At 36.6% G+C, this 10,422-nt stretch overlaps 1 protein-coding gene across 1 annotated transcript; it reads right to left on the bottom strand.

Annotated features, from left to right (window-relative positions):
* LOC18782632 (protein NUCLEAR FUSION DEFECTIVE 4) lies at positions 230–5,526 on the bottom strand. Its single transcript, XM_007217183.2, has 3 exons — positions 4,895–5,526; positions 1,643–2,529; positions 230–1,171 (listed from the first exon to the last, which is right to left on the bottom strand). Exons 1-3 carry the CDS (start codon positions 5,222–5,224, stop codon positions 706–708), a joined length of 1,683 nt encoding a protein of 560 aa, XP_007217245.1. The 5' UTR covers positions 5,225–5,526; the 3' UTR covers positions 230–705.

Consider the following 10,422-nt stretch of genomic DNA (forward strand, 5'->3'; position numbering starts at 1 on the left):
CTATCAACTAGATTTCTTTTTAGAATCCTTAAGACATACTGCTAAAGTAATTATGAGGACCACAACCCCTCAAAAGAAAGGGAAGGGAAACGCAAATGAGGTACCCAAGTGTTAACCAGAAAAGACTTTTTCATTCCACCGTTGCGTTCGGGACAAGCATCAAAAGAAGTTACTAAGCTACATAACAGCATTTCAAAAGGCAGAAGAAATGAGAAAAGTGAACTGCAAGTCTGCAAGTGTGATGGAATATAATCGAGAGAGTTCAATTCTTATGTGGTATAACAGCCAATAGGGTATTGTAGTATCGAAACAATGCAGCATTCCCTGTGGGAAATGGTTGCACAACAAGCGTCATCCGCAAATCCTGCCTGAATACTTCTGAAGAGAATTTATTCTTAGCTCATTGGAAACATTACATATATCAATTCCAATTACACATCAAAATCAAAATCATACCCCATAGACTTTGGTTTATATACTAGTTACAAAAGAAACTAAATGACTCTTCTTTAATCTGCCATTTGCACACAGCCAACAAAGGCCAACTTCGGGGGCAACTCATAGCTCAAATCTCCGCAATGGCAGTATCTATAATATAGCAGACTGAAGCCGCAAATATTCCCTAGTCATCTGAATAAATTTATTGGAGCATGCTTCCACAAACCTGCATGGATTGATGTTAACAGATAATAACATCTCCAATCATTAGTGGCTTGAACTTTGAGGCAGACGGAAAGAACCCCCAGCATAAAGCATTTGGTAAACTGGTCGTACTCTAATAGTCAAAATTATGCTCAAGATTGTCCCCAAACCACAGGCGCTGGCTAAAACTATAAATGTGAGCCTGAAACAACTAGAACCTATGCAGGTGGACCCTCCTTGCTTTGCAGCTTCAGCATCATATACATTACCAGCTAGTAGAACTGAGAAAAGTATTGCACCAATAGGATTGCCAAGTCCCATGAAGCTGTAATTTACACCAAAATGTTTCAAGCCGAAAAGTTCAGAGGAAGTTGGAACCATTATTGAATACTGAGTCCCATAGCAGATGCCAAACAGAGCAGTGGCAACATAGAGAGTACCACTGAGAGCTAACGCATATAAAACAAATGATACAATCATAAGTACGTGTGCACATGCCATCCAAAATGTGCGAGGAATTGTTTTCGTTCTGCAATGTACAAAATGATATACCAAATTAGTATTATGCTATTACAGAAGAGAGTTATTCATCTATTAAAAAATATAGAGTAGAAAATGATCACATTCTACTTGACATAAAAGTAATGCATCCAAGAAACTCAGACATATAATTCCAATCTGCTAACCCTACAACAGAGCAAAGGAAAAAGCAGAAGAACACCCAGTAAGGGACAAGCAACCATGTTTGAAAGCTTTCTCAACAGAAAAACAAAATTGAAGGTTAAAAGAGCACAACTCAACCAAGTGAGTTAGCAAGATTATTAAGAACATCATTGTAACTAAAAATCAGAACCAGAGTAGAAATAGAACATATTAATGCCCTATCCAAAAACAATTAAATGGTGATGGTTATGGTACGGAACTTTGTATAACAACTTGTAAACAAGAAAAAAAAAAAGTGTTTCCGGAAATGGTTAGATAGAAGTTAATGAGTAATAACCTGAGAAAGTGTTCAGAAACAGCACCAGAACCCAGACGACCAACAAAATTGCAAAAGCTAAAGAGAGACAACAGTATTGTCGTATCACTAGCACCTAATGCAATCCCAATCTGGCTCAAATTATTGAGTACTGTTACTCCTGAACCGACCCCAAGAAAATATACAAACCAAAGAAGCCAAAAATCCGCCTTTATAAAAGCTTCATGAAACTTGAAATCCTCTCCCCTCTTAGGCCTCCTTTTCTTCTTCACTGCCCCCTCCCCAATAGCAAGAAGTGTTTCGACATCTGAAGAATCCTCAGCCTCATGAAAACTTCCAAGGTATGTAGCTGATGAGGATGGTGTCAACAAAGGATCTGCTTGGGTTGCATTGCCTTCTCCTAGAGCAAGATGGTTCGAAGATTCAGCTCGTGCCCTTGCAGGAAATAATGTCATCTTCAACGGAATTGCAAGGGGAGAAAGCAGAAGGATAACCATTATCGCAACCAAAATGTAGGAAACAGCATCACTAAGAGTTACTATCTCATTTACTACTGTGACTGTGAGAAGATAGATTGCAAGCAAAACACTGACAGTTATGGTGAAGAGAAAATGGACATGCTCCGAAGAATCTTCTCCAGAAGCTGGAGTACATGGACGAATAAAGTACATCAAGGCTAAACACAAAACAGGAATCCCAAGAGCAAGGAACAACAACAGATTCAAAGCAGATTCCTTAAGCACCACACTGTATACCACTGTATAAACTGCAGCGCTAAGCCCGATATAGCCTTTGAGAATGCCAGCAACAGTGCCTCTACTGAGAGGGAAGTTCCTCATGTTGGTTACAAGCACAGCTGTGCCTATCCAAGCATTGCTATTTGTGGCAATGCAAAGTGTGATGCATAACTGCCATATCATTAAAAGAGAAACGTTAGAGGTCCAAATGTGAAAGCTAAAACATATATGCTGCCTCAGCTGCAAGCAATCAAAGAACGGTTATAACTATAAGGGGTGACAAGTTAAATGAATGCCAAAGTGGTGAAATAATTATTTCAACAGATTACCAGAATGCCACTCAGATGAAAGCATGCTCGCATAGAAAAGTCTAAGTAAATCAACTGCACGGCACAAAATATGCACAAAACAAGATTCTTATTGTTACAAGAAAATATGTACAACCAATCACAATGTAGCGGATATCTGATGAACTAATGTCAACCGAAAAAGACACTGAAAAATCATGTAATTTGATTGTATCTATTTAATGTGTTCTTAGGAAAAACATTTGTCCATATACAATGTACATGGAGGATGATGCTACTTGCATCGCTTCAATTTTAATCATGCAGAAGGCTCCAGAAAGAGAGGATAAGAGATATTATTGAGATTTTTTATCGCCTTAAGTGAGATTAAGATAGTACCAACAGTATAGGAAATGAGGAAATGAGGAAATGAGGAAATGAGGTCTGGTCATCAGTAATCAACATTTATACTACTTTATAATTCCAATTTTGAAAATTGAATCAGTTAGACATAATGTCTTGAACTCAGGAACATATTTTGTTAAAGCAGACTGGTGGATCCTTTTCTATCTGTAAGTTTCCTATCAAATAAAAAAAGTTCGGATCATATTTCTTTTTTTTAAAAAATTTACTTCTGAACTTAGAAGAGGTTCATGAGTATGGAGCCCAACTCAACCACAATAAAATTAGAATTCAAGAATAAGCATGAAAACAGGTACATTCATGTCCCCAGCCTTTACTTTTCCATATTATGATACAAATATGCTCAGCTTTGTCACTCTAGCTTTGACCAAACTCATGCTTCAGTAGACAAATGAATACGCTCCAATATTGCAGAGTCCAATGCAGTATTGTCAAGAAGTTGACTTTGAATGCAATAACTAAAACTTTTCAATGTATTGGTACTTGCACCTTAAATAGTTTTGGTGCAATAATCTTCAGGAAACATGAAGAATTCCTCCCTTTCATGCTAAAATGTTTTCTGAAGAGTCCCATTATCAAAACACCTTAAGTACAAATATTTAAGCCATTATCAGAACACCTTAAGCCACAGCTGGTAAATAATCATCTTCAAAACAAATGCATATGACGAGGCATCAGCAATGGTTGATTATTCCAACCACAAATAACGTAGGGGAAGATTAATCACTTTTTACATCCAAAAGAAGTGCTCTGATGAAAACTTACCCAATGATTAAAATTGCACCACCCAACTCCAGACAATATCTTAATATTAAAATAGAAATAAATCTGGTTCTCCAAACCCAATATTCCTCCTAAAGATCTCTAAGTTGTCTTTGCTAGATTTGACTAATACTTCTGCAAAGTAGCTTCCAAATCTGCACCCAACCTGCCCCTTAACAAGAGGATTCAAGTAAGCAAACCATTTATACAACATGCTCTTGATTTATTAGATGATACACGCTAAGTAAAAGCACTAAAAGATGTTGATACTACAACATGCACTGAACTAGATAGACGCATAGACTAGTAGATATGAAAATTGCCGGATTTGGCAACTAAATTCTATCCTTAAGGTTTCCAGTCTTCAAGAATAATGAACAAAGTTCTGTTAAAAAAATGCAAAGGGAAATAAACTGAACACAATGATCACAAGGGAAAATAGGGCAAGGAATTTGTTCTTTAAGGAGAGGAAGCTGGAATTAATTTTCGATAGCAGGCATTGGTTTTCAGCATGTTAAGGATGCTTTTTGTTTACAGTTATTCTGCTTAGCTCCTTAAACAAAATACAATGAAAAAAAAAGGACTATGTTGGTATTTCTTAATCACTGATTTAAAGAATTTCCTTTAAATTGTAGGCTACAATTGGCAGTTCAATATCACTACATTCCCTTTCAAGAGTGAAATTTAATGCTAGTTCAACATCAGATGGAATATCAGCATGCTCTAACCCAATCTCTCATGCTTCCCAAGAAAATAGATAAATCACTAGAAAGAACGGAGAAAAGTAGTAAAACTACAAAATTTGAGAAGTACTACAATTAAGAAATCATCTTCAAAATTTTATAAAGGACAACCAAGACCATTGTGGCATTCTATAACTGTTGCAATCAAAATTCAAAGTTTCAGACAAGAAAATCTTTCGAGTGAATATGCAGAAAGAAACACTTACCAGAACAACAAACTTCCTATCTGAAAATTTCAATATCCCACCAATCACAATTTCAAAATGCCAACAATCCAAAACAGAGAAATGGAGGTATAGAGATATGAACTGGGTGACTCACCACAACAAAAGGCATGCTGGCAATAGTTTGGCTAACAGCAAGCCAGAGAACACCATAACCCAAGAAGCAAAACACACAACCAACCAAAAGCACAGCCCAAGGAGGGAACTTGTTGCAGGCAATTCCAGGAAGAAAACCCACACTCTCTCCAATGTCACTGGCCACTCCAAGTATCGTCAGCTCCTGCTGACTCAAACCCAGTACGGATTTCAGCATAGGGGAATAGAGTGGGAAGTTATAGGCGTTTCCAGCAGCAATTTGGACCCAAACTGCAGCTCCCAAACCCACCCATGGCGGTCTGCTTCCAGCTTTCAAAACTGGGCTCGGCATCTTCTGTGATGCAGTTGGATGCTCTGCTATTGGTTATATATACAAAAGGATTCGAGAGAGAGAGAAAAAAGGGAAGAAAATGTGGGAAAAGAAGGGAAACGACGACGCAGTGTGACTGTGAGAGGTTAATGGAGTTTAGTACTCCAATCATGGAGAAAACAATGCCAAGATCAAGAAGAAGGTAAAGGACCGGAGACCAGAGGGCAGGTGTGCGAATCAAATTTATTCCATTTAATAATAATATTCATTGTCTTTTCTATTGTTTACACGTACTTTGCCCACATGTGTTCATTACGATCGCATAAAAGCAGCAGTTTTTATCGCAGTCAATTTACAGATCATCTATAGGCCCAATGGGTCAAAATTTAGCCCGTTTTTTAGGTCCGATTGGTTTGATTCACTTTAAGAATGGATAGAATTTGGGCCAAGGATTTGAAATTTCAGCTCAGCGGTCGATTTGAGCCCGTCTAGGCCCAGCCCAGCCTGCCTATAATAAAATAAATAGTTTATAAAATAATAAAATTGGCCCAATAATATAGAAAAATAAATAACTAATATTGTAAGTAGCACTTCACGTTTCTACTTCTCCTCTTTTTTCATCTTCATCTCTTCTTGTTCTTGCCTCTTCTTCTCCTTCACTATGGATTTCTTTTTCTTTTCTCTCTTTAAGTTCCTCCTTGGTCCAAACTTGAGTGAAATGAGATATGTTCACTATTCTAACTAAGGGCCCTACAATAGGAAGCTCACCTTTTTTGTTTTTGTTTTTCAAAGTCGAAAGATTACATTCATATCATTTATGCGTAAAGACCGTCAATCACAATGACCAATACAAATACACTAACCATAAAAAATAATATACAAATATGGAGGGGTTCAACGGCACCAAACTCCAAAAGAGTTGATGCGCTTATTACAACACAAAAACTACAGTAAACTCAATAAAACATATGAAGAAACTCCTGAGTTCAAATGTTGCCATGTCAAACCCCTGAGGCCAAAACTGCTCTACTTGTTGCCTCATCCATTGAAAGAGTTGAAATGTGGAGTTTGCCTGCTCATGTCTTCAAACCACATGTCATGCTGTCATCCCAACCAACCACACTCCATGTCCTAGATTTACTAGAGACTGCAGAATTATGAGAGAGCCTCCTTTCCTGAAACAAAGCTGCATGTATAGTTGCCTCAAAGCACACTTCATTTCTTTAATGGAGTATTATATTTATAGACGGATGCTCTTCTTTGTCATATAAGCATTGGTGGCATCCCCTACAATTAAAAAAATAATTGAGCTTTTATAAATCAACCTAAATCCCATCACTATGTAAATATGATTCATGTTACTATTTGTATTTGTTGTATTTGTTGTATTTAGTATTACATCATCCTATATGCCTAACCTTCTCATCTCTTCTGTTGCCTGTGCAACCATCATATTCTGGTCATATTTTACCGTGAAAAGTAATGATCATATTGAACAAAAAACGAAAAGAAAAAAGAATTAGAATTCAGATTTCATTATTTGACATTAATTTTTCACAAAAAGTTATTTTTGTTCATGTAATTTATCACTTTTACCATTAAGGTGCTTGTGGTTTCAATTTGGTCATTTTTGTCCTTTTAATTTCAATTTAAAACAATTCAAGGACAATTATCAATATCTGTCAATTTTTTTTATCTTCCGTTACTTTTAGAGGGGCAATTCTATCAAATTATTAAAAAATTCATTCCTTTTAAAAATAAACAATACAAATGGAAAAATTAATGAATAAAAAATTTACTTCTTATCCCTCTCTCTCTCATCCCCTCCCCTAAGTTCACAATCAGATTACAACCACCACCCAACCCAAAGCCACCCTCACCACCACCACTCCAATCCCACCCAACAAGCCACTGCCCAACATCACCCACCCATCAACCAACCCTTACCACCCTCCCACCACAAAACTTCTCAAGATTTTAGGGAGAATAAGAAGATTTTTTTTTTAAATTATGAATTTTTCCATTTTGTATTGTTTATTTCTAAAAGGAATGAGTTTTTTTAATAATTTGATCGAATTACCCCTCCACAAGTAACATAAATGAAAAAAATTAGACAAAACTTGAGAGTTATCCTCGAATTGCTTCGAATTAAAATCACACGGACAAAAGTGACCAAATTGAAACCACAAGGAGCTTAGTGGTATAAGTGATAAACCACATGGAAAAAAATTGACTTTAAATTTTTTAAAATAAAATTTAAAACAAAGTTAAATTTGAATGAAGTTTTGATATGATGATCGTGTTGACCTCGGAATCTTTTCGGCTACATGTCAATTATTTCATAATGAAATAATCAAGTGGGTTGAGCGAACTTGGTAACAAAGACGTCATTCTTTAATGGTGTGCGTATGACGTGCTAGTACAGCAATCAGAGATGGTTGTGGATATGAGTGGGTGATGAATGTGTTATTGGTCTTGACTACTTCTCAAGTGATTGTGGCCAAGATAGGAACAGATTCTTAGTCGTAAGGTTCTAGGCCTCGACCACAAGGCCTTTGGAATGAGCGTGTGGTTGGATAGTATCACCAAGCGCGGTAGCTTGGTGGTGGCACTAGGCTTGATAGCAAAGTGGTTTCAGACAATTTAAGAAATGCTGGTATCCTAAGAAATCTGGATGGATAGGGCGGCGCTCAAGAAATAACTTAAGTAATGCAGGTATCCTAAGAACTTCATGTTGACATATTGAATGAACAATAGAAGTGGGGATTGCCCACGAACACAGAACGGTTTCTGAGTTCTTTGTAATGAGAGTTACACTAAATCCTAGGAGAAGACTTTGAAAACTAGAAATCACATGATAAAAAGGATAAAGGGTGCATTTTGAGCAGTAGTAGGGCTTGATTTGTTTGATTGGGCTGGACCTTTATTTCTTTGATTTTGCTTTTATTTATAGACTTTGTATTCCTCTAGCTGAGACAATAACCTTGACCGTGCTCTGACACGCGTCCAATTAGTCTTGTGGCAATTGACAACTTGGGCGGTGGAAAATGTGACCTTTAGCTAGTCTCTAATTCTTTCTTTCTCAATGAGGCAAGCAAGTCTTTTGACCTTTGTTGTTTGCTCCTTAGAGCATCTTCAACAGACTCTCTATCCTCTCATCCCTAGCTACTTTGGCTAAAAAGAAAGAAAATCCTCCTCCAGCAGACTCCCTATTTGACTCTCTATTTTGGAGAACCAACTTTTGGCTCTCTACATGTAAAGAGGAGGAGAGAGAATTTGGCTAGTAGGAGAGAGAAAAAGAGAGAGAGAGATAGAGACATTTGGGAGGTTGGTGGGGTTGAGTTTTAATTTTTTTTAATAAATATATTGAATTTGCAAGAGAAAGAGGAGGAAAGAGAAATAGAAATAATAAAAAAATATTTCAGATCAGCCAAAGTAGAGAACATTGCTGGAGAAAACACATTTTAAGTGGTTTGCTATAATAGCTTTCTAGCTATTTTAGCTGGAATTTGGCTAAAATTTAGAAACTCTCCTGGAGATGTTCTTAATAGGGTAAATGATTCTTCGGTCTATCTATGTGATCGAGCTCTTCCCTTTCAAGATGCAAGCATTAAGTAAGAAAGCTGCTGGTGTGATCTGGTGAGGCAAATCCTTCCTTGACTTTGAAAAGTTCGGTCCCTTCAATTGCTGCCATCTTTAAGGACTCGTCTTTTAGGTCCATGGACGAAAATACTAAGTCTAACAAGATGGTGACTATAGATTTGCACAGTTAATTGCTTGTGCGTTAGTAAGGACACTCGTTTAATTGCTCCAGCTTTTGTTACTTAAAGCGTTTAATCGACAACCAATTTCATCTTAGCTGCGAAGAAAGCTTAAACCATATCCTTTCAAATTGCACAATCAATGCTCAATCGTTGCTTGACCTTGCTTCCTTCCCAAGTTTTAATAACTAAATTGGATTTCACAAACTTTCTATAACAAATTTAATATTTTAAAATTTAATTAAACCCAAAATTCCTATTAAAAAGTAGAAACGGAAAAGGAAACAATAATCTAGAATATTAGAAATAGAATTCCAAATCTTAAAAGGCCAATTTTGTATGGCTTTTTAAGAATAAGGAAACAAAGAATGGACCCTTCTGGCCACCTATATTTTAGACTTTAATTAAAACTTGACTCAGCAAACCACAATTTAGTGCAACTTCTTAACCCTGATTAGTAGCCAGATTAAATCATTAATATTGTTCACTGTCGTTAATGGAATACAACCTGTGTCAAATAGACACCTTGGTTCTTAGTCATTACAAGTCAACTTGTAACCCAAGATGGAAGCTAAAATAACTTCAATCTGTTGTAAAGTATAAAGTAGTGGAGCCCACTTACTATTTGTTTGTAGACTTTGGTGCATGAGTTTATTCACGAGTGAATAGTGAATAGTGAAGATGATTGGATAGAAACATCACGGGTGCCATTTATCAATGCCTATAAATAGGTAACCTGCAAAGTGAAAAGAATGAGAAGAAAAGAAGAGAAAGGGAGAAACGGAAAAAGAAGAGGAAAGAAACAAAGAAGAGGAAAGAAAGAAGAGAGGAAAGAGAGAAGAGAAAAGAGGAAAGAAATAAGGGAAAAGAGAAAAGAAGAGAAAGGGAAACGGAAAGAAACAAAGAAGAGGAAAAAGTGAAGGGGAAAGAGACAAGAGGAAGAGAAGGAAGAAAGAGGGTGAATGAGTGAAGAGAGAGAGAGCAGAGAGAAAATTCAGTGAGCCACACATGTTGTAAACACTAAAGTTGTAGCCATATTATTTTATATAGTAAAAAGTTACTGCTGCTGCTCTCCGAGGACGTAGGCATAGCCGAACCTCGTTAAATGCTGTGTCTCATCTACTTTACGTGCAGCTCAATATTCGTACATATTCCAGGTTATTTTTATAACACGTTATCAGCACGAGAAGCTCTCAGATTCCAACGAAGAAAAGTAGTGAAGGAGCTGTGGTCTGCTAGACAGATATACGAGCAAACCAACTGGAAGGATAAGTTCCTTGTCTCTAAATTTTTCCATTATTTTATTATTTCTTTACAATATTTAATACATAGTAAGGTTAGTGCAGGTGTACTGGTGACATTGGAAAAGCAGAGGCTTAAATTCAAACATGTACAAAACCAATTTAATATGATAAGATATGTTGGAAAGCTGTTTTTGGTTTAATATATTGTTGATGT

Source organism: Prunus persica, chromosome G3, assembly GCF_000346465.2.
Source record: "Prunus persica cultivar Lovell chromosome G3, Prunus_persica_NCBIv2, whole genome shotgun sequence".
Classification (NCBI taxonomy): Eukaryota; Viridiplantae; Streptophyta; class Magnoliopsida; order Rosales; family Rosaceae; genus Prunus; species Prunus persica.

Bases quoted from the DNA above. Each gene is read 5' to 3' on its own strand.
- LOC18782632 (XM_007217183.2), bottom strand. From the start codon at position 5,224: ATGCCGAGCCCAGTTTTGAAAGCTGGAAGCAGACCGCCATGGGTGGGT. The intron at 2,530-4,894 runs GTGAGTCACCCA...ATGATATGGCAG, and splicing joins CCAGCATGCCTTTTGTTGTG to TTATGCATCACACTTTGCAT. The intron at 1,172-1,642 runs GTTATTACTCAT...TGTACATTGCAG, and splicing joins GTTTCTGAACACTTTCTCAG to AACGAAAACAATTCCTCGCA.